At 40.1% G+C, this 25,042-nt stretch overlaps 1 protein-coding gene across 22 annotated transcripts in view; it reads right to left on the reverse strand.

Moving 5' to 3' along the window:
- LOC127656849 (latent-transforming growth factor beta-binding protein 1-like) overlaps positions 1-25,042 on the reverse strand; it is a 171,277-nt gene that overhangs the window by 52,111 nt on the left and 94,124 nt on the right. For 5 of the 22 annotated variants that reach the window (XM_052145344.1, XM_052145351.1, XM_052145343.1 and 2 more), the window contains 9 exons: positions 24,542-24,661; positions 23,873-23,995; positions 17,646-17,768; positions 15,400-15,525; positions 13,461-13,589; positions 10,223-10,351; positions 8,086-8,214; positions 5,950-6,078; positions 3,813-3,941 (listed from right to left, as the gene is read on the reverse strand). In XM_052145344.1, the coding sequence (XP_052001304.1) occupies positions 3,813-3,941; positions 5,950-6,078; positions 8,086-8,214; positions 10,223-10,351; positions 13,461-13,589; positions 15,400-15,525; positions 17,646-17,768; positions 23,873-23,995; positions 24,542-24,661 (1,137 nt within the window). The remainder of the gene's footprint in view (positions 1-3,812; positions 3,942-5,949; positions 6,079-8,085; positions 8,215-10,222; positions 10,352-13,460; positions 13,590-15,399; positions 15,526-17,645; positions 17,769-23,872; positions 23,996-24,541; positions 24,662-25,042) is intronic. The other 17 variants (XM_052145360.1, XM_052145348.1, XM_052145359.1 and 14 more) reach the window with 11 other exon arrangements.

The raw sequence follows: 25,042 nt of genomic DNA on the forward strand, positions 1-25,042 counted from the left end.
TGCCCTGGCTGAGGGAAGGAGGTTCTCACCCAAGATTTGAAGGTACATGGCCCCGTCCATTGTCCCTTTCATGCGGTGAAATTGTCCTGTCCCCTTAGCAGAAAAACACTCCCAAAGCATAATGTTTCCACCTCCATGTTTGACGGTGGGGATGGTGTTCTTGGGGTCATAGGCAGCATTCCTCCTCCTCCAAACACGCCGAGTTGAGTTGATGCCAAAGTGCTCGATTTTGGTCTCATCTGACCACAAAAATTTCACCCAGGTTTCCTCTGAATCATTCAGATGTTCATTGGCAAAATTCAGACGGGCCTGTACATGTGCTTTTTGAGCAGGGGGACCTTGAGGGCGCTGCAGGATTTTAGTCCTTCACGGCGTAGTGTGTTACCAATTGTTTTCTTGGTGACTATGGTCCCAGCTGGCTTGAGATCATTGACAAGATACTCCCGTGTAGTTCTGGGTTGATTCCTCACCGTTCTCATGATCATTGCAACTCCACGTGGTGAGATCTTGCATGGAGCCCCAGACCGAGGGAGATTGACAGTTCTTTTGGGTTTCTTCCATTTGCGAATAATCGCACCAACTGTTGTCACCTTCTCACCAAGCTGCTTGGCGATGGTCTTGTAGCCCATTCCAGCCTTATGTAGATCCATGATCTTGTCCCTGACATCCTTGGACAGCTCTTTGGTCGTGGCCATGGTGGAGAGTTTGAAATCTGATTGATTGATTGCTTCTGTGAACAGGTGTCTTTTATACAGGTAACAAGATGAGCTTAGGAGCACTCCCTTTAAGAGTGTGCTCCTAATCTCAGCTCATTACCTGTATAAAAGACACCTGGGAGCCAGAAATCTCTGATTGAGAGGGGTTGAATACTCATTTCCCTCATTAAAATGCAATTCAATTTATAACATTTTTGACATGCGTTTTTCTGGATTTTGTTGTTGTTATTCTGTCTCTCGCTGTTCAAATTAACCTACCATTAAAATTATAGACTGATCATTTCTTTATCAGTGGGCAAACGTACAAAATCAGCAGGGGATCAAATACTTTTTTCCTTCACTGTAGACTCAAAGTATGAGGTATAGTAATCGTGATTTTTGCCTGAGTAATAGCCACTACAAAATAACACTTCTATACATGAGTTTAACACTACAGAAGTGAATAGTGTAAGGAGAGATTTAAGACCTTATTAAGACCTGTCTAGATAATCAGCAGACAGAGGGATGGGTGAGGAAGAGAAAGAAGAAAGGATGTGGTAAGGAGAGAAAATGAGGACGGAGATGGATAAGGGAGAAAGAGAATAGGGAGGAATGCAGAGTATGTGTGTTGTAGCACCTGTGTGTGTGTGTTTGCAAGGTGGTTTTGCTGTGGAAAATCAGAACCAGTTGAGGTTGTTTGTGGCCATTGTTCAGGGACTGACATGAAAGTGTGTGTGTGTGTGTGTGTGTGTGTGTGTGTGTGTGTGTGTGTGTTGCTGACTATGAGAATAAAATCAGAGAACAGGACACTCATATAAAAAAGGCATTATTATAAAGGCATACTGTCCTTCAGAAGATAAACTGCCAAAGAATAGTCAACAAGAAAAAACAAAAAAACAAAAAACAAACTCTCCAGGTCACAAAATTCATGTGGCTTCATCACTTTAATAGAACCTGACTGCGTGTGTTGTGTTGTGTGTAGTGTATTAATGTGTGTGTGTGTGTGTGTGTGGTGTATGGGGGCAACTGATGGGTTTTACCCTATTCGCTTTGTTTTAAACATTATGGGTCTATAGGTCTGAAACTAACGATTATGTTGATAATCGTTTAATCTTCAATTATTTATTTGATTAATCGATAAAACAATGAAATTTCCTGTATTTTATAAAAAAAAAAAAAACAGAAACAGAAATGATAAAGGGCATAAGGATTTGATTTGGTTTGCTGTACTGAACGATTTTATACTCTCACAAAATATAAACAAAGCCTGAACAGTTGTTTGATTTTTATTATTATTACTTTCAGAACATCTGCAAAACAGTTCCTTTCCTTTACTTGTAAAACGTAAAGTACTGTTTATTAAAGAGTAAAATTATCCATCAGGGATGGAGAGGGATTAAAAAAAAAAAAACATTTTTAAGGGTAGTGCAGGCTTATCCAGTAAAATAGTTTTTGCCATAGTACAAATTACTGGTGAAATTAGACATTACATTTGGCACTATCAGAACTATAAAATATCATGACCCTTAGCATTATATAGAGTTTAATATAGTATAATCATCTGCAAACGTAGTGCAGATTCACTCTTGTGCTGAAAAGTCTCATCCATGTGCTCATTGTATTACAAGCGTTTACATGAAGAGAAACGATCTAAAAAACATAAAAAAAACACATGACAATGACATCCATGAGAGCTGCCCGATTGATGACATTGAAACTGATTGCATGGTATGATGTTCCACGAGTTTAATAAAAATTATGGCGCTCCCTTTCTCTATTGCGATTGGTTTGATTGATGTGGATGCACATGCTCGTTTGCTCAGTGAAGTTTAACAGAAACTTGCATGTGGTAAAAACAAACGTTTTTGAGAATACCCGGAAATATGGGCTTAATTTTGAATTCATAACATGTATACATTATAAAACATAAAACACAGCAGTAAAATGTAAGTTATGTGCTGGAGAGAAACAACTCCTAAGCGCATCAATCAGCACACGCCCCTTATCAAAGCACCTGATGCAGCAACCCACATTATACTATATGCTTTTTATGATATTCTTTGAAGTGTTTATAAAGTGCTCTTGTGCGCTGAACATCTTGGGTCATGTTTTTTCCGCTTTGATTTGTCTCCAGCAATTTTCAAAGGAGTGTCATCTTGAAACACATTTTCACTGGGCTGTAAAGTGATGTCATTGGTGGAGTTTCTCCAAGTTGGCTGCATATTTCCAAATAATTGACATGAAATTCATTGTCGATGATTTTAATTATCGATAATTTTCTATTTTATCGATTAGTTGTTGCAGCCGTAGTGCTGACCACCTTAAGGTTGGTTGAAACTAAACACTTACATCAATCATGGCTCTAGTAATGCATCTGTAATCTTTTTTTTTTGTTTCTGAGGGGAAGTGGCAATATCAAAGAGAGTGAAGACCTCAGCTTAAATCCAGGATGAGAGCTTTTTAAACAGACCAAACCACACATCTATTAGTCATCCAAACATCTACACATCCAAAGTCAAGGTTCAGTTCCCTAATCTTAGAGACCTTAAGGGAGAACAAAGTGATTTTTCTACTTAAAGTAATCTTTTAAAATGAATAGTGCTTGTGAAAAATATACTTCAAATGATGATACATGGATGAGAAGAGACTTGAGTCATATCAGTGGCCTTAATAAAATATAAAAAAAGCTGTTTTATTCTACATGAGGATTGCAATGTTAAAAGATCAGCTGAATGCAACTCACTTTATCTCAGTAAAATCATCCCTACCCTAATTTTCAGACATTTTCAGTTTCAAAATACAAAAAATACATTTTACTATAGGTGACAAATACATACTAATAGAACGGTTCTACAATTGCATCGGTAAACAAAAACCATTGCTATTGTGTGATGCTGCATTAACATTTATATGTGTCAAAATAAAGTCTAAAAATACAGTCGTATCAGGTAAGGAAAACAAATAAGAGCCAGCAAAACAAAAAAAATATTCCTTTAACAAGATGCAATGGGCAACAACTTTGAAGCTTTTGTCTCATAGTGATTATCCATTTAAAACTGTAAATTGTGGGTCTACATTTCAATGGAAGAAAGCAAAAACTGGGGGAAAATCACTTACCCACACAGCCCTGCCCATCCTGATAGTCTTTGAATCCCGGGTCACACTGGCAGCTGAAGGAGCCCATTGTATTCTGACAAACACCATGACTTCCACAGGTATTCTCATTCAGAGAACACTCATCCACATCTAGAGAGAGCGAAAGGGAGAATAAAAGAGAAAGTGGGAGACATTAGTGCTCTTCTGTACTTTGCATAGTTAAATGGATGGAAGGATGAATTAACAAATTAATACATAACAATTGATATCAACATTGACATATATGAAATCATAAATCAAAGATAAGAGATCATAAATGTAAAAAGCCATTACTGAATGGAAATGGAATGAGTGATGGGTATATAAACATAATTGCATGATGGAATGATCTGAAAATAAAAGTGTTCAAGCCATCTTGGTTCCGGAATAATTTTTCCCATAGAAAAGTAATAAAATGGTCCATAATTCAAGTCAAGTCAAATGTAATTTGTAAAGCACATTTAAAAACAATAGAATTTGATCTAAAGTGCTGTACAATCCAATAAAACACAATAATACAAAAGGAAAACTAAAGAAAATATAAAAACAATAAAACAAATTATATCAGAAAAAGAAAACGAATGAACCAAAACAACCAGCTCTGAGGTGAATCACAACATTACAAACTTTGATATGAAGCAATAAAAAAATCTAACAAAAAGACAAGCCCATGAAATATTGTAACTATTAAAAGTAAATGGCAAAACATTAAGATATTTACAAATAAATAAACAGTTTGACAGTGTAGGGAGGCCGAATCGATTGCCTCATTAACAGTGTGACATGGCAAGGGGGCAGTCACTGCTGGGCTCTTTTGAATCATGGGTAGTGTAGTTTTGACCAGAATGAGTCAAATGCACTTTAAATATGCCCATATTAGAGAATAATCATATTATAACGATTTCTGAAGGATCATGTGACACTGAAGACTGCAGTAATGATGCTGAAAATTCAGCTTTGATCACAAATTGCATTTTACAATATAATCAAATAGAAAACTGTTCTTTTAAATTGTAAAAAGAGTTCAGAATATCAATGTTGTTTTTTTATTTTGGATCAAATAAATCCAGTCTTGGTGAGCAGAAGAGACTTCTTTTAACGGTAGTGTAGGTCTAAAATTAAGTAAAGACTTTATGTGAAGAAAATGTATAGTCAGATTACTTCTTTTAACTTAAAACTTGATTTGGATCATTAAGTCGCTTCACATTAATTCTCTAACCCTCATTGATAGTCCCAGGGGAGGATCTTTGTCTCTCATGTGTGAATTACAATGAATTACAATGAATATTCGTGATCATTCATGCCTCCTCGCATATTACATTTCAACACTAAAATTGTCTTACAAAAGTTAAATTTCTATATTGTTTTGTATGAATGAGTGATCAGGATGGTTTTCACATCATTTTGTAGCAAAAACTCTAGGATACAAGATCCAGTTCTCAAAAGTCTTGTGGACAAATATTTATTATGTGTTTTATGGCCTAATTTCAGTGACTTAAAATGTTCGTTTTTTCAAAAACCACGCATAAACGTTATTTTCTCAAAAACACAAAGCTGTACATGCATGTTGTTCACATATTACTGTAGCCCAGTTTGTGCTGAATACAGAGTTATAAGACTTTAGCCATTAATATGTTTTTAATCAACTGAAAAAAGCAAAAATGTCAAGGCATGTCAAAACTTCTCCAGGTCCCAAAATACCCTCAGACCCCAGAGGGTTAAAAGATCAGCTGAATGCAACTCACTTTATCTCAGTAAAATCATCCCTACCCTAATTTTTAGACATTTTCAGTTTCAAAATACAAAAAATACATTTTACTATAGGTGACAAATACATACTAATAGAACGGTTCTACAATTGCATCGGTAAACAAAAACCATTGCTATTGTGTGACGCTGCATTAACATTTATATGTGTCAAAATAAATTCTAAAAACACAGTCGTATCAGGTAAGGAAAACAAATAAGAGCCAGCAAAACAAAAAAAATATTCCTTTAACAAGATGCAATGGGCAACAACTTTGAAGCTTTTGTCTCATAGTGATTATCCATTTAAAACTGTAAATTGTGGGTCTACATTTCAATGGAAGAAAGCAAAAACTGGGGGAAAATCACTTACCCACACAGCCCTGCCCATCCTGATAGTCTTTGAATCCCGGGTCACACTGGCAGCTGAAGGAGCCCATTGTATTCTGACAAACACCATGACTTCCACAGGTATTCTCATTCAGAGAACACTCATCCACATCTAGAGAGAGCGAAAGGGAGAATAAAAGAGAAAGTGGGAGACATTAGTGCTCTTCTGTACTTTGCATAGTTAAATGGATGGAAGGATGAATTAACAAATTAATACATAACAATTGATATCAACATTGACATATATGAAATCATAAATCAAAGATAAGAGATCATAAATGTAAAAAGCCATTACTGAATGGAAATGGAATGAATGATGGGTATATAAACATAATTGCATGATGGAATGATCTGAAAATAAAAGTGTTCAAGCCATCTTGGTTCCAGAATAATTTTTCCCATAAAAAAGTAATAAAATGGTCCATAATTAAAGTCAATTCAAATGTAATTTGTAAAGCACATTTAAAAACAATAGAATTTGATCTAAAGTGCTGTACAATCCAATAAAACACAATAATACAAAAGGAAAACTAAAGAAAATATAAAAACAATAAAACAAATTATATCAGAAAAAGAAAACGAATTAACCAAAACAACCAGCTCTGAGGTGAATCACAACATTACAAACTTTGATATGAAGCAATAAAAAAAATCTAACAAAAAGACAAGCCCATGAAATATTGTAACTATTAAAAGTAAATGGCAAAACATTAAGATATTTACAAATAAATAAACAGTTTGACAGTGTAGGGAGGCCGAATCGATTGCCTCATTAACAGTGTGACATGGCAAGGGGGCAGTCACTGCTGGGCTCTTTTGAATCATGGGTAGTGTAGTTTTGACCAGAATGAGTCAAATGCACTTTAAATATGCCCATATTAGAGAATAATCATATTATAACGATTTCTGAAGGATCATGTGACACTGAAGACTGCAGTAATGATGCTGAAAATTCAGCTTTGATCACAAATTGCATTTTACAATATATTCAAATAGAAAACTGTTCTTTTAAATTGTAAAAAGACTTCAGAATATCAATGTTGTTTTTTTATTTTGGATCAAATAAATCCAGTCTTGGTGAGCAGAAGAGACTTCTTTTAACGGTAGTGTAGGTCTAAAATTAAGTAAAGACTTTATGTGAAGAAAATGTATAGTCAGATTACTTCTTTTAACTTAAAACTTGATTTGGATCATTAAGTCACCTCACATTCATTCTCTAACTCTCATTGATAGTCCCAGGGGAGGGTCTTTGTCTCTCATGTGTGAATTACAATGAATTACAATGAATATTCGTGATCATTCATGCCTCCTCGCATATTACATTTCAACACTAAAATTGTCTTACAAAAGTTAAATTACTATATTGTTTTGTATGAATGAGTGATCAGGACGGTTTTCACATCATTTTGTAGCAAAAACTCTAGGATACAAGATCCAGTTCTCAAAAGTCTTGTGGACAAATATTTATTATGTGTTTTATGGCCTAATTTCAGTGACTTAAAATGTTCGTTTTTTCAAAAACCACGCATAAACGTTATTTTCTCAAAAACACAAAGCTGTACATGCATGTTGTTCACATATTACTGTAGCCCAGTTTGTGCTGAATACAGAGTTATAAGACTTTAGCCATTAATATGTTTTTAATCAACTGAAAAAGCAAAAATGTCAAGGCATGTCAAAACTTCTCCAGGTCCCAAAATACCCTCAGACCCCAGAGGGTTAAAAGATCAGCTGAATGCAACTCACTTTATCTCAGTAAAATCATCCCTACCCTAATTTTTAGACATTTTCAGTTTCAAAATACAAAAAATACATTTTACTATAGGTGACAAATACATACTAATAGAACGGTTCTACAATTGCATCGGTAAACAAAAACCATTGCTATTGTGTGACGCTGCATTAACATTTATATGTGTCAAAATAAAGTCTAAAAATACAGTCGTATCAGGTAAGGAAAACAAATAAGAGCCAGCAAAACAAAAAAAATATTCCTTTAACAAGATGCAATGGGCAACAACTTTGAAGCTTTTGTCTCATAGTGATTATCCATTTAAAACTGTAAATTGTGGGTCTACATTTCAATGGAAGAAAGCAAAAACTGGGGAAAATCACTTACCCACACAGCCCTGCCCATCCTGATAGTCTTTGAATCCCGGGTCACACTGGCAGCTGAAGGAGCCCATTGTATTCTGACAAACACCATGACTTCCACAGGTATTCTCATTCAGAGAACACTCATCCACATCTAGAGAGAGCGAAAGGGAGAATAAAAGAGAAAGTGGGAGACATTAGTGCTCTTCTGTACTTTGCATAGTTAAATGGATGGAAGGATGAATTAACAAATTAATACATAACAATTGATATCAACATTGACATATATGAAATCATAAATCAAAGATAAGAGATCATAAATGTAAAAAGCCATTACTGAATGGAAATGGAATGAATGATGGGTATATAAACATAATTGCATGATGGAATGATCTGAAAATAAAAGTGTTCAAGCCATCTTGGTTCCAGAATAATTTTTCCCATAAAAAAGTAATAAAATGGTCCATAATTAAAGTCAATTCAAATGTAATTTGTAAAGCACATTTAAAAACAATAGAATTTGATCTAAAGTGCTGTACAATCCAATAAAACACAATAATACAAAAGGAAAACTAAAGAAAATATAAAAACAATAAAACAAATTATATCAGAAAAAGAAAACGAATTAACCAAAACAACCAGCTCTGAGGTGAATCACAACATTACAAACTTTGATATGAAGCAATAAAAAAATCTAACAAAAAGACAAGCCCATGAAATATTGTAACTATTAAAAGTAAATGGCAAAACATTAAGATATTTACAAATAAATAAACAGTTTGACAGTGTAGGGAGGCCGAATCGATTGCCTCATTAACAGTGTGACATGGCAAGGGGCAGTCACTGCTGGGCTCTTTTGAATCATGGGTAGTGTAGTTTTGACCAGAATGAGTCAAATGCACTTTAAATATGCCCATATTAGAGAATAATCATATTATAACGATTTCTGAAGGATCATGTGACACTGAAGACTGCAGTAATGATGCTGAAAATTCAGCTTTGATCACAAATTGCATTTTACAATATATTCAAATAGAAAACTGTTCTTTTAAATTGTAAAAAGAGTTCAGAATATCAATGTTGTTTTTTTATTTTGGATCAAATAAATCCAGTCTTGGTGAGCAGAAGAGACTTCTTTTAACTGTAGTGTAGGTCTAAAATTAAGTAAAGACTTTATGTGAAGAAAATGTATAGTCAGATTACTTCTTTTAACTTAAAACTTGATTTGGATCATTAAGTGACCTCACATTCATTCTCTAACTCTCATTGATAGTCCCAGGGGAGGGTCTTTGTCTCTCATGTGTGAATTACAATGAATTACAATGAATATTTGTGATCATTCATGCCTCCTCGCATATTACATTTCAACACTAAAATTGTCTTACAAAAGTTAAATTACTATATTGTTTTGTATGAATGAGTGATCAGGATGGTTTTCACATCATTTTGTAGCAAAAACTCTAGGATACAAGATCCAGTTCTCAAAAGTCTTGTGGACAAATATTTATTATGTGTTTTATGGCCTAATTTCAGTGACTTAAAATGTTCGTTTTTTCAAAAACCACGCATAAACGTTATTTTCTCAAAAATACAAACCTGTACATGCAATGTTGTTCACATATTACTGTAGCCCAGTTTGTGCTGAATACAGAGTTATAAGACTTTAGCCATTAATATGTTTTTAATCAACTGAAAAAAGCAAAAATGTCAAGGCATGTCAAAACTTCTACAGGTCCCAAAATACCCTCAGACCCCAGAGGGTTAAAAGATCAGCTGAATGCAACTCACTTTATCTCAGTAAAATCATCCCTACCCTAATTTTCAGACATTTTCAGTTTCAAAATACAAAAAATACATTTTACTATAGGTGACAAATACATACTAATAGAACGGTTCTACAATTGCATCGGTAAACAAAAACCATTGCTATTGTGTGATGCTGCATTAACATTTATAGGTGTCAAAATAAAGTCTAAAAACACAGTCGTATCAGGTAAGGAAAACAAATAAGAGCCAGCAAAACAAAAAAAATATTCCTTTAACAAGATGCAATGGGCAACAACTTTGAAGCTTTTGTCTCATAGTGATTATCCATTTAAAACTGTAAATTGTGGGTCTACATTTCAACGGAAGAAAGCAGAAACTGGGGGAAAATCACTTACCCACACAGCCCTGCCCATCCTGATAGTCTTTGAATCCCGGGTCACACTGGCAGCTGAAGGAGCCCATTGTATTCTGACAAACACCATGACTTCCACAGGTATTCTCATTCAGAGAACACTCATCCACATCTAGAGAGTGCGAAAGGGAGAATAAAAGAGAAAGTGGGAGACATTAGTGCTCTTCTGTACTTTGCATAGTTAAATGGATGGAAGGATGAATTAACAAATTAATACATAACAATTGATATCAACATTGACATATATGAAATCATAAATCAAAGATAAGAGATCATAAATGTAAAAAGCCATTACTGAATGGAACTGGAATGATGGGTATATAAACATAATTGCATGCTGGAATGATCTGAAAATAAAAGTGTTCGAGCCATCTTGGTTCCGGAATAATTTTTCCCATAGAAAAGTAATAAAATGGTCCATAACTCAAGTCAAGACACATGTAATTTGTAAAGCACATTTAAAAACAATAGAATTTGATCTAAAGTGCTGTACAATCCAATAAAACACGATAATACAAAAGGAAAACTAAAGAAAATATAAAAACAATAAAACAAATTATATCAGAAAAAGAAAACGAATGAACCAAAACAACCAGCTCTGAGGTGAATCACAACATTACAAACTTTGATATGAAGCAATAAAAAAAATCTAACAAAAAGACAAGCCCATGAAATATTGTAACTATTAAAAGTAAATGGCAAAACATTAAGATATTTACAAATAAATAAACAGTTTGACAGTGTAGGGCAAGGGGGCAGTCACTGCTGGGATCTTTTGAATCATGGGTAGTGTAGTTTTGACCAGAATTTGTGCTAGTAAACATGTGACGAGGAGAATCATCGGGAGAGTGAGATAAGTGGTAGCAAGAGATGATGGTTCGGGAGAGAGAGGCGCACATGGCCATGTTGCATGTGTGTCTGTTCATGTTTGCTTAAGTTCATTTAAGCATTAAAAGTTTATGTTGATTGTTCAGCCAGTTCCCGCCTCCTCCTTGCCAACTTTTACCTGTTACCTGTTTTTCAACAATCAAGTTGAAATAACACGGATCGATGGATTTAGCAGAAGCATATGCCATCAATTAACAACCTCACAGCTCACTGTATGTCTTTCAAGGATTATAAGTTATGTTCAAAAATAATTTGCCCTATGGGAAAAAAAGTATGGGATGTTTACTTCTGGAACCACACTGTTCCACTCTATTGCAATCAGCAGTGTTAATTAGCAAAGGTTTTATTGAACTGAATACAGTCACACGAGACAAACAAACTGAAAAACATTTCTGAGGACTAGATGATCAGAATCACAACTAGAACCAGAATCTGCAGATTTGCAATGCAACAATGCAAGCTGGGCGGAGCTAAGAAACAGCGACCAAGCATTGATCAGGTGGTGACATCATGGTTGAAGCTGACGGTAAACGGTGCCCATACAGATGCCATGTTTGCCTCTGGAAAGGCCAGGAGGGCAGGGAACCTCACAGCCGGTGTGTACTGTCACTCCCACACCCCACAAATTGTCCCCAATTAAGCACACTCATCAATACAGCACAAGCAATCATTCAGAACATATGTGCCAACATTAATAAGCCAATCACAAAACAGCTGCAGGGTAGAGGGTAGGGCTGGACAATAATTCAATATCAATATGTATCGCAATATAATTTATTTTTATGATTTTTAAACACATTTCCAATATTTTGATAGGCTACATTACAGCATTTGTCACTGACTAACTTTCAGGGAGCAGCCATCAGTTCATTGTATTCAAGCCAAGCAGAAATAGCAGAACACAATTGGCTATGTGCGTGACATGGCAATTTTTGAAAGGGACACAAATAATAGAGCAAAAATAGTACATCTATAGGATGTGTGTACACACAAGACTTGTTTCACCACACGGTCATATTATATAAAATTATCCTGCGTCCTCCATAATATTTTAGATTTTGTCAGGGACAGAGGACCTCTTTCTTAGATATTCAACTGCAGCCATCCCACTGATCTGCCACGTGATATTGAGCAAAAACAACGGTAGATCTACAATATTAGGCTAATATCAGTTCACAAACAAGCTACCAAACGAGCTAGGTAATGTTATAATTGCTAACATTGCGGACTCATGAAAAAATACACAGGTTATCATTATTTTTTGTCATGACTAATTTATTAATGACTCCGCATCATCTGCATTTAAGAGAAAATAATCACTTCATCCGATGTGTATTCATGTAAAGTGAATAAAATAGCCTTGCGATTGCCAGCCTAATTGAGTTCCACAATTAACGAAGCAATTCGAACTCCACCGGACATGTGTGTGTAGGTGACATAGGGAAGTAGGCAGTGGACCAAACCACTGTGGTGCAAGGGAGGGGGGGACTCAAAATGTTTTTGAACTTAAAATGCATTTTTTGGCTCGTTTGTATTGTTTTACTACTTACAGTTATTTTAAGTATATATCATAATATTTTTTACAATACACAGCGTGGTTTTTAATGCCCCATTAAGTTTTTGTTGTTGCTCACTCTTTTTTTTTTTCTGTTTTCTGCAGCAACTCTGAGTACTTTAATATTCTTTATCATAGCTGAAGAACCTTTGTTTCAATCTATAAAGATTCAAAATATTAATATTGACAAATGTAAGAGTTTTAGGTTTATTTGACATTTCTTGTTTGTATGAAGGCTAAATGCAAATAAAATGTAAACATTAATTTATTTGTACAGATTTATGTGTTGCAAATACATTTTTCAGAAGTTTGTAGGTACAGACATCCGTTGTGTGCGTTCTTGGCAGTTTTTCTGAGGCTTTTATATTGTACATATTGATATCGGAATTATATCGTATCGAACGAAATTAAGAAATATATTGTGATATAAAATTTGGCCATATCGTCCAGCACTAGTAGAGGGTGATATAAAATCCCAATTGTTTTGTATTCTAAGTTTTACCCTGGCATATAAAACAACTCTAGCACTGCATTGTGCTTCAGAAGCACAAATAACATTGGCACGTATGTGAAAGCCATTAGACATACAATCCCTTTCTTTCTCTTACTCTCTCTTGTGCTGCCAAATACTGGGGCTTCTCAACAAAGCAAGGGATTAATTTTTATTAAACATCAGATACATTTCAGCACAGCATCACTGAGAACTAGGACAAACCACAGCAGGATGCAACAATGAGGGAATAAGCACCTAAGAATGTGTATGTGTGTTTGTACATACCCTCACAGCCGGGTGGATCTCGTGTGGACACAAAGCCAACATCACACACACAGAGGAATGAGCCCTCTGTGTTCAAACATTCTCCATTCAGGTTGCACATTTGCGTGTCGTCTTCACACTCATCAACATCTACAAAGAATGGAATGATGAAATCAGTTACAGTTAGTCTAAGTGGTTGGAAATGCTGGTTATGTAGATGCAGCACAGTTTAATTGAACAGATGTCAGGGATCTTAAGATGCATTTTAAAAGCTAAACTTTTACTTTTTGAATAGTCCCCATGGTATACTAGCATACTGCTTACTTTGCTTAACTTAAAATAAAATAGATGTATTATATAATGCTAAACATTCAAACAGTATGGTACTATGATGTAGCATGAGCTGACAACGTTGCAGCCCAGTTACCATCACAGAAATAAAAAAAAAATTGTTTTGGTTTTTTGGCATTATTAGCCCAAATTAGTGTGAAAATTATGTTTTAAAGTAAAAAATAATGAGTCAAGATGTTAATAATCACAGCTGATATTACTTTGGTTCAGTTGTCAGTAGCCAACCGTCCAATGAGGGTAATTTTGCTCACCTTGTTGAACTTTGTATGACAAATTGCTTGCTACGTTCCTCATTTGTAAGTCCCTTTGGATAAAAAAGTCTGCTAAATGACTAAATGTAAATGTAATAAATGCTGTTAGAAACAAAGAAGCACACTTAAAGAAACACACTTGATGATATTTTGAAGGGCAGATGAAAGAAAAGTTGTCAATGTGCTTGTCTGATTCTCAGTGTATTCAGAGGTTCATTAACACTCAGGCAGGAACAAGCACAAATTATTTGTTCTCACTATGTCTTCTGTCATCTCGGAACAGTTCGCAAGAATTATATCATCCATGAAAGCTGTATATGATCTCTGACTATCTCAGGACTAATACGCAAATAATATGCAACAATATTGGGACAACATGTTCTTGAACAAGAAATTTTTCTTCTGTGCTTGTCTCCTCTTTAGCCTCCATTTGTATGTTGCAAAATTATCATTATGATTATAATAATATCCTGTGGTGTTATATGTTATATTGTTGTATGTTATATTTGATATTCTAAAATAACATAAAAAATATATAAATATATATGCTGTATATAATATCAAAGTGGCAGGTAAAAAAATCTAAGTGGGTGTTAAAATTGGGCATTCACCTGCCACTGTCTTATTATTTTCTCCCCTTTTTCTCCCGAATTTGGAATGCCCAATTCCCAATGTGCTCTAAGTCCTCGTGGTGATGTAGTGACTCACCTCAATCAGGGTGGTGGAGGACAAATCTCAGTTGCCTCCGCGTCTGAGACTGTCAATCCATACATCTTCTCACGTGGTTTGTTGAACGCGTTACCGCGGAGACAGCTTCATGCTATTCTCAGAGTCATCCATGCACAACTCACAATGCGCCCCACTGAGAGCGAGAACCACATTATAGTGACCATGAGGAGGTTACCCCATGTGACTATACTCTCCCTAGCAACCGGGCCAATTTGGTTGCTTAGTAGGCCTGGCTGGAGTCACTCAGCATGGCCTGGATTCAAACTTGTGACTCCAGGGGTGGTAGTCAATACACGCTGACCTACCCAGACCTGCCACTGTGTCTTAATTTCATACCCTGGTCATCATTCTGGCAGGTCAAGTAAAGCGCATTACTTATAGTATACTTTATTCCTTGTAGAGTGCTCTGTTGTATATTGCACATTTCAGCAAATAAAGTAGGTCATCCAGGTAATCAATAGAAAATTCATGAATTGTATACCGTATACATAAAGTACAGCATACTGGAGAAACAGTAGTAAGATAGTATACTATACCATAAAAAGCCTCTATGTGTTTGTGTGTGTGTGTGTGTGTGTGTGTGTGTGTGTGTGTGTGTGTGTGTGTGTGTGTGTGTTGGAGAGTCTTACCCTGGCAGCTGGTGCCGTTGACTTGTCTATAACCCAGTAGGCAGATGCACTGATATGAGCCCAAGATATTAACACACTGCCCCACCCCATCACAAGTCTGATGTAACTCCAAACACTCATCCACATCTAGAAACATTAGAATATGTTAACATTTAATCACAGACACCCATAACAGCTGTGAATACATAAAGTTGCAGTCAGAAGTTTACATACACCTTAGCCAAACACATTTAAACTCAGTTTTTCACAATTCCTGACATTTCATTGTAGAAAACATCCCATGTCTTATGTCAGTTAGGGTCACTTCTTTATTTTAAGAATTTAAAATGTCAGAATAATAGAAGAGAGAATTATTATATAATATTTGGTAGCATTGGTAACCTTCCACAAGCTTCTCACAATAAATTGCTGGAATTTTCGCCCATTCCTCCAGACAGAACTGGTGTAACTGAGATCAGTTTGTAGGCCTCCTTGCTAGCACACACTTTTTCAGTTCTGCCCACAAAGTTTCTATCCGATTGAGGTCAGGGCTTTGTGATGGCCACTCAAATACCTTGACTTTGCTGTTCTTAAGCCATTTTGCCACAACTTTGGAGGTATGCTTGTGGGTCATTGTCCATTTTAAAGACCCATTGGTGACCGAGCTTTAACTTCCTGGCTGATGTCTTGAGATGTTGCTTCAATGTATCCACATAATTTTCCTTCCTCATGATGTCAACTATTTTGTGAAGTGCACCAGTCCCTCCTGCAGCAAACCACCCCCACAACAAGATGCTGCTACCAGCATGCTTCACGGTTGGGATGGTGTTCATTGGCTTGCAATCCTCACCCTTTTTCCTCCAAATATAACGATAGTCATTATGGCCAAACAGTTAAATTCTTGTTTCATCGGACAGGAGGACATTTCTCCAATAAGTAAGATGTTTGTCCCCATGTGCACTTGAAAACTGTAGTCTGTCTTTTTTATGGCGGTTTTGGAGCATTGTTTCTTCCTTGCTGAGCAGCCTTTCTGGTTATGTTGATATAGGACTCGTTTTACTGTGGATATAGATACTTGTTTACCTGTTTCCTCCTACACCTTCACAAGGTCCTTTGCTGTTGTTCTGGGATTGATTTGCACTTTTCACACTAAATAATGTTCATCTCTAGGAGACAGAATGCGTCTCCTTCCTGAGCGGTATGATGGCTGCGTGGTCCCACAGAGTTTATACTTGCATACTATTGTTTGTACAGATAAACATGGTACATTCAGTCAATTAGAAATTGCTCCCAATGATGAACCAGACTTGTGGAGGTCCACAATTGTTTTTCCTGAGGTCTTGGCTGATTTATTTAGATTTTCACATGATGTCAAGCAAAGAGACACTGAGTTTGAAGGTAGGCCTTAAAATACATCCTCATGTACACCTCCAATTCAGTACACCTCATATCAGAAGCTAACTGGCTTATTTTTTAAATGCTTGACATTTTCTGGAATTTTCCAGGCTGCTTAAAGGCACAGTTAACTTAGTGTATGTAAACTTCTGACCCACTGGAATTGTGATATAGTCAATTAAAAGTGAAACAATCTGTCTGTAAACATTTGTTGGAAAAATGACTTGATGTCCTAAATGACTTGCTAAAACCATAGTTTATTATTATTAATTCTGTGGAGTGGTTAAAAATTAGTTTTAATGATTTCAACCTAAGTGTATGTAAACTTCTGATTTCAATTGTAATATCAAAGTATGTGAACATCTGAACAGCACACACACTGTGGGCATTAATAAGGATCTGGTCTTTCCTTTGCAGCTAAAACAGCTCACACTCTTCTAGAAAGGCTTTCAACTAGATGTTGGAGCATGACTGTGGGGATTTGCTCCTATTTAGAAACAAGAGCATCAGTGAGGTCAGGCACTGATGTTTGGTGATGGGCTCTGGCTCACAGGCTGCATTACAATTTATTCCAAACCATTTCAATTGGGTTTAGGTATGGACTTTGTACAAGCCAGTCAAGATCTTCAACACCAGACTCTTTGAAAAATATTCTTTATGGATCTTGCTTTGTGCACATCAGCACTGTCACGCTGGAGCAGAAGAGGTACTGCACATTCTCAAGTAGACTGCATTGCTGTGTGCATGATTTTATGCATCTTTTAGTAATGGGTGCAGTTGAAACAGTCAAAATTGTAAATTAGAAAGTGGTGTTCACATATATTTGGCCATGTAATGCATGACACACACACACACACACACACTACCCATACCATCACATTGGTCTCTTGTGGAGGACAGTATGAACCCAGGCTCACAGCTGCAGATAAATGACCCCTCTGTGTTCTGACAGTGACCTTGGATACACACACTGTCATCCTGGCATTCGTCAATGTCTGTAACACACACATACAAAGTTTCAGTTTGCTCAGATGCATTGTTAACACTTTACAATAAGGTTACATTTGTAAACATTAGTTTGCAACATGAACTAACAATGAACAATATTTTTCTGCATTTATTAATCTTAATTTCAACATATAATAATACAATTTTAAAATCAAAAGTTGTATTAGTTAACATTAATTAATCCACTATGAACTAAAATGTACTTACAATTAATAATTGTATTTTTATTAACTAATATTAAAAAAGATTAATAAATGCTGTAAAAATATTTATTGTTTAAAGGGATAGCTCACCAAAAATGAAAATTCTCTCATCTTTTACTCACCTTTAAGCCATCCCAAATCTGTATACCTAAGTGAAGATTTTTATAAGCTTATTTCAGCTCTTTTTGTCCATACAATGCAAGTAAACAGGTGCCATGAGGATGCTGGCTGTTTGAAGGTCCAAAAGGCATATTTAAGCAGCATAAACACAATCCACATGACTCCAGTCAATCAATGAAAGTCATCTAAAGCAAAACTATAGGTTTGTGATATCGATAATTCTAATATTTTTTTTACTTTGTTGTTCCTCCGTTGTAAATAATACGTGTGCTTCCGACCTCTCACGTAAACGCACCATTGCGCTTCGGTCACACGACAGCTACGTGATGCGTGGACTGCTAGCAGGAAGCGTTTTGTAAAGTAAAAAAGTTTGAATTAGCGATTTTTTGTTTTTTACACAAGCATATCGATTTGATTCAGAAGACATTAACTGATTGGCTGCAGTCATATGGATTACTTTTATGCTGTCTAAATATGCCTTTTGGACCATCAAACAGCTGGCACCCATTCACTTTCATTGCATGGACATACAGATCTGAAATGTAAATGCTAATAAAAATCTTAATTTTGGTTCCCCTTCTGTCGCTCTCTCCACGTTGTGTCGAAGAAGCGACACTATGGCTCTCTCTTGAGCGCCGATATCCACCTCTAAACTATGAAAAAAGGCCAATGAGAGTTGGCAGCCAGTATTTGCATGTCCCGCCCCCGGACATACGGGTATTTAAGCGGCGCAAATACGGGAGTTCATTCAGAAAATTTCTTCGGAGCCGATGGTCTGTTTGTAGTCGAGAATACGACTTGCTGCGAGAATACACACCCTGAACTCCTGTATCTCTGACGATCTGCTTGCTGTTGGATTTGACGGCGCACAACAGCGGCTTTCTCCTACTTTGCACGGCGTGCATTGTTGCCCCTGAGCGCTTCGACAGTGCAGACACACACACACACACACACACTGTGTATTAAAAGAGCAATTTCCTTTAAAAGAGTAAATTCCTCTAAGAGCAAACACAGCGGCGTTGAACGTCCTTTTAAGGACGCGTCTTTTTCAAGATGCCCTTCCGCCCCTGTGTCGTTCCTGGATGCGGTAGAAGCCTCTCCGCTTCAGACGGCCACAGGTGCTGTCTCGTGTGTTTGGGCCGCGATCACACCGAGGCGGCGTTTGTGGATGGTTCATGTTCTCACTGCGAGAACATGACCATGACCACGTTGCGGTCGCGGCTTGCTTTCAACAGAAAGCAAGCCACCCCAGCTGCACCCCGCATTGCTCCTTCTTCCCACGGGATTGAGGACGATGCGGTTGGCACTGGGGGCGATTTGGGGGCGGCAGCGGGTTCAGTTTCGCCGGGTAGCCCCCCGCGAACCTCCCGTTCCCCGACACGCTCGCTGGTCCCCGTCCATGCTTGCGGCGATAGCGGCTCGCCTCACGGCCTGGCTGTCTATCCTCCCGAGCCCGAAGCAGATGAGCTCGCCACTGCATCGGAGAGTGCAGTGTCTGATGCCGAGGACTCCCCTGGACTGCCGCCTTTGGGCCAGCAGGCCCAGGCTGAGGCCGACGCTCAGATGTCCGACATGCTTTCCCGGGCCGCCGTGAGCGTGGGGTTGGATTGGAACCCTCCGTCCTCCCCACAGCCTTCACGGTTGGATGACTGGTTCCTGGGGGCAGCGCGCCGTTCGCGGCCTCGCATTCCCCCTTTCCCGTTTTTCCCGGAGGTGCATGATGAGCTGACGTCTACGTGGAGAGCCCCGCTCTCCGCTCGTCTAGGTGCCACCCGCTCCACTCTCACCACCCTCGACGGCGGAGAGCGCCACGGATACGGCGCGATTCCCCAGGTCGACAGGGCAGTTGCGTACCATCTATGCCCCGGTAGCCCTACCTCCTGGCGTGGTCGCCCCGTACTCCCATCCAAGCAGACGGAGGCCATCTCTCACATCATGCCCCGCCGCAGACCTGCCGCTACGGGCCCTGCCCCGTCTGCCTGCCGAGGGCGTCTCCCTGCGAAGAAACCAGCTCCTGATCCGCCTCAACCCGGGCCCAGCTCTCAGCCCCAGCGTCGAGCACCCCGCAGGCGGCGCACGCCCCCTGTCTCACGAACCCCCTCTAGAACCCTGAAGGCTCCCAAGCGTTCCTGAGACAGCCAACCCAGAGCCGAAGACGTTAGCTCCGGAGGTGGTAAGACCGCTCCGTCCCCCGGTGGAGGGCCGGGAGGAGAATCCTTAGTTTTTTCATTTGCCACACCCCCTGACGGGGGCTGTGGTAACCACATTCTCAATAAAGAGCTATTTCCTTTGCCTCTGGGTCACCTGGCCCGCAAATGCCATTCTCACGGCAATGTGCTTTCAGATTACGACAGTCCCGGTACACCGGATGCAGCGATCCCGCCTTCCGCCTGCCCACGACTGTCCCCCGGCCGGCTGGTTCAGACGAGTCCAGAGGACGCCAACATCAGACCTCCTCCTCAGTCACGAACCCGCCCCCTGCCGGGCGCGCGGGGCAAGGTAAGTGCTTTGAGTCTATTCTCAGCACCTCAGCCTCAGGCCGCAACGAAGCCGCCCGACGCTGCATTACCTGTTCCACCCCGCTGCAAGGCCCCGCCCGGTAACTTCCAAAATACTCGTCCCTTTGGTGCCCCTAGCGCAGAGCTGGGAAGCGTGGCTTTCGCTTCCCAACGCATCACGCTGGCTGCACCGGACCATTCGACTCGGTTACGCAATTCAGTTTGCCCGGCTCCCGCCCCCCTTCAGGGGTGTCCGCTTTTCCGCAGTACACGGCGAGCATGCCAGTTCCCTGCGCACGGAAATCGCGACCCTCTTAGCCAAGGGCGCGGTAGAGCCCGTCCCTCCAACTGAAATGAGGAAGGGTTTCTACAGCCCTTACTTCATTGTACCCAAGAAAGGCGCCGGCTTACAACCAATCCTGGACCTGCGAGTTTTCAATTGGGCCTTGTTAAAACTCCCGTTCAAAATGCTCACGCAGAGAAATATTCTGGCTGGTGTTCAGCATTTAGATTGGTTCGCAGCGGTAGACCTGAAGGACGCGTACTTCCACGTCTCAATTCTGCCACGACACCGACCCTTCTTACGTTCGAGTTCGACGGCCTGGCGTTTCAGTACAAAGTCCTCCCCTTCGGCCTGTCTCTGTCCCCTCGCGTCTTCACGAAGGTCGCAGAGGCGGCCCTTGCCCCACTACGAGTAGCCGGCATCCGCATTCTCAACTACCTCGACGACTGGCTCATCCTAGCACACTCTCGAGTGTTACTATGCACACACAGAGACCAGGTGCTCCGGCAACTCAGGTCAGGGAGGACGAGGAGCAAGTCACGTTAGTGGCCCCCTACTGGCCCACTCGGACTTGGTTCTCGGAACTCAGACTTCTCGCGACAGCCCATCCCTGGTAAATTCCTCTGAGAAAGGACCTCCTCTCTCAGGGACAGGGCATGCTCTGGCACCCGCGCCCAGACCTCTGGAACCTCCACGTCTGGTCCCTGGGCGGGATGCGGAAGAGCTAGCCGGCTTACTGGTGACCGTTGTGAATACAATCAACCAAGCCAGAGCCCCCTCTACCAAGCACCTTTACGCCCTAAAGTGGCGCTTTTTCGCAGATTGGTGTTCTTCCCGAACTGACGACCCGCAGAGATGCGCGATCAAGTCAGTGCTCCTGTTCCTACAGGAGAGGCTGGATAGGAGGCTTTGCCCGTCCACCCTCAAGGTGTATGTTGCCGCCATTGCCGCCCACCACGATCCTGTAGATGGCAAGTCTTTCGGTAAGCACGACCTGATCCTCAGGTTCCTGAGAGGCGCCCGGAGGTTGAATCCCTCCCGGCCAGGCCTAGTTCCCTCCTGGGATCTCTCGGTAGTCTTGGCAGGACTCCAGAGACCTCCCTTTGAGCCGCTTGAATCAATTGGACTCAGGGCCCTCTCGCTTAAGACGGCCCTGCTGATCGCGCTCGCCTCTATCAGAGGGTCGGGGACCTGCAAGCGTTCTCTGTCACCGACACTTGCCTGGAGTTCGGTCCAGCAGATACGTCTGTGATCCTAAGACCGCGACCGGGCTATGTGCCCAAGGTTCCTACCACACCCTTCCGAGATCAGGTAGTGAACCTGCAAGTGCTGCCCCGGGAGGAGGCAGACCCAGCCCTTTCGTTGCTATGTCCAGTGCGCGCCCTGCGCATTTACCTGGACCGCACACAGAGCACCAGACGCTCTGAGCAGCTCTTTGTCTGCTTTGGGGGATGGCAGAAAGGGAATGCCGTCTCCAAACAGAGGCTCGCCCACTGGGTTGTCGACGCCATCACACTGGCTTATCACACCCAGGCCGTGCCCCTACCCTTGCGGGTCCGAGCTCACTAAACAAGGGGTGTTGGGTCCGAGCTCACTAAACAAGGGGTGTTGCGTCCTCGTGGGCACTGGCCGTGGGCACTGGCCAAGGGCACCTCCCTAGCAGACATCTGTAGAGCCGCGGGTTGGGCAACACCCAACACCTTCGCGAGGTTTTACAACCTCCGCGTTGAGTCGGTTGCGTCTCGTGTTTTGTCAGGTCCGAGCCTGTAGAACTCGGTAACACGTAGACCGACCGGCCGGGTGGATCGCTTGCGCCCAGCGCCCTTTTCATGACGTCAAGGTAAAGTAGTGCGCCTTCTTCCCAGGGCGCCCCACTCCGAGTCGGGACCCTGGTCGATTCCTCCCCAGCCCTCCGGGTCCGCGGTTCAGCGGAGGAACTCGCCGACCCAAGCTACTGCGGGTACCCTGATGGCTACCCTGTACTGGTATAGGTGCTCCACAGGTAAGGCCTCCTGCTTGGACTCCCCCTGTGTGTAATTCCACGGTTATTTCCCCTTACGAGCGGATCCCCGTGTCTCCCTTAGGCAGTTACAGCTGCCCCGGTGGCTGTGCTGTAGCAACTCCCCCCTTTCGAGGCTGGATCTACCACCGCACCATACTTTCCGGAGAGAGCGACAGAAGGGGAACGTTTGGTTACGCATGTAACCTCCGTTCCCCGAGGGAGGGAACGACACGTTGTGTCTTTCCTCCGCCATGTCGCTGAACCGAGCCACTGTTGTGGCCAGACCATTTCCGGCTCCTCAGAAAAATCCTGAATGAACTCCCGTATTTGCGCCGCTTAAATACCCGTATGTCCGGGGGCGGGACATGCAAATACCGGCTGCCAACTCTCATTGGCCTTTTTTCATAGATCAGAGGTGGATATCGGCGCTCAAGAGAGACCCCTATTGTCGCTTCTCCGACACAACGTGTCGTTCCCTCCCTCGGGGAACGGAGGTTACATACGTAACCAAACGTTCTGCTGAAGAAGGAAAGGCATCCACATCTGGGATGGCTTAAAAGTCAATCATGAGAGAATTGAAATTTTTGGGTGAGCTATTCCTTTAATGTTTGATCATGATAAGCATTCCATTAACTAATGTTAACGAGTGGAACCTTATTGGGAAGTTGCTCAGATGCATTTTTTTACAGTGTTTTTTTGGGGGGTAAAATTTTTTTTTTATTGCTGAAACAATGATTTCATTTCACAATGGTGTCGAAGCGCACATCAAAACGTACACCTCATTAAAGGTTGAACAAGACGTGTAGACAAGTTGTCTGAAAACAATGGTGGAATAGTATAAAAAAAAAAAAATAAAATAAATAACTTTCTGAAACTAATAGAACAGAATCCATACGGAATTGTCCAAAATCTCATGTCTCTCTACACAACCAAAATCTCAGAAAAACTCTGAAAGCTGATGAACTCAGAACGGATGATACTGTACCTGTGCAGGCCTTCCCGTCAGGAGTGAGTGAGAACCCTTTGTCACATGTGCAAATGTAATAGCCCTCCCGATTGGAGCACTGACCATAAGCACACACTCTTTCATCCCGACACTCATTTATATCTGCACAGAGAAGGTGAGAACAACTGAGAGAAGATTACTTACATATTTAGAAAGGCTCTCTCACTCGTCAAAAAGCAGCTGTGCTAAGCATATAGCATTTTACAATCAAACTGATCTTTTACAAGCAATAAGCTCCAGCAAAAATGTATTTAGGTGTAGCTTATTCATCAATCAAATTGCACACTTGAAGGAAATGTGCAAAAAGTGTGGTTGCGAGGGTATTCTGGGTGGTTGTTAGGTCAAATGAGCCCATTTTCTATGAGATAATTTTACCAGTTTATTTTTTATTGCTTAAAAAAATCTTCTCGTCAACCAACCACATGATTTGAGGTACAACTCATATTTGTTGCACATATGATGCTGGAAGAGTTACGTACTAAACTTTTATACTTTGGGGGTTTGAATAACCCTGTGTGCTATACAATTCTACAATCACAAACTTGCAAAAATATGCATATCTGTAGCCTCCATTTCAGGACCCAGAACTCTTGTCTTGGCCCATGTAATCAGCTTGGTGTGAATTTGTACAGAGATTCAGTGTATTACCGACACACTGGCCATTTCTTCCCTCGAATCCATCCGGACATGGAGAACACATAAAAGAGCCCAGATTGTTATAGCAGAGACCAGACGGACACACACTCCCGTCCTGACATTCATCAATATCTACAGAGAGAGAAAATACAATTTTATTTCTATTTTTTTTTTTTATTATCAACTTGTTAATTGTCACTTTCTTAGCTTATTATGCACTGATTCTTTATTTAATTTAATTTTACTTTTTTATTTCTACTAATATTTACTTTTATTTGTTAAAATTCCTTTATGTGCACTATTGCATTTTAATTAATTTTACTTTGCAGAATTTCTCATTGCATGCAGGTATGATGCAAATGCTTTGGCAATACAAATGTACACTTTTTGCCATACCAATATTGCACACAATTGAAAAATTTTAACTGAAACTAAAATTGAGAACACATAAAAATAAATAAAAAGACAGACTCATATATAAGAAAAGGATATCCATTCAGCTTGTCCTTTGGC

Source organism: Xyrauchen texanus, chromosome 16 (assembly GCF_025860055.1).
Source record: "Xyrauchen texanus isolate HMW12.3.18 chromosome 16, RBS_HiC_50CHRs, whole genome shotgun sequence".
Lineage (NCBI taxonomy): Eukaryota > Metazoa > Chordata > Actinopteri > Cypriniformes > Catostomidae > Xyrauchen > Xyrauchen texanus.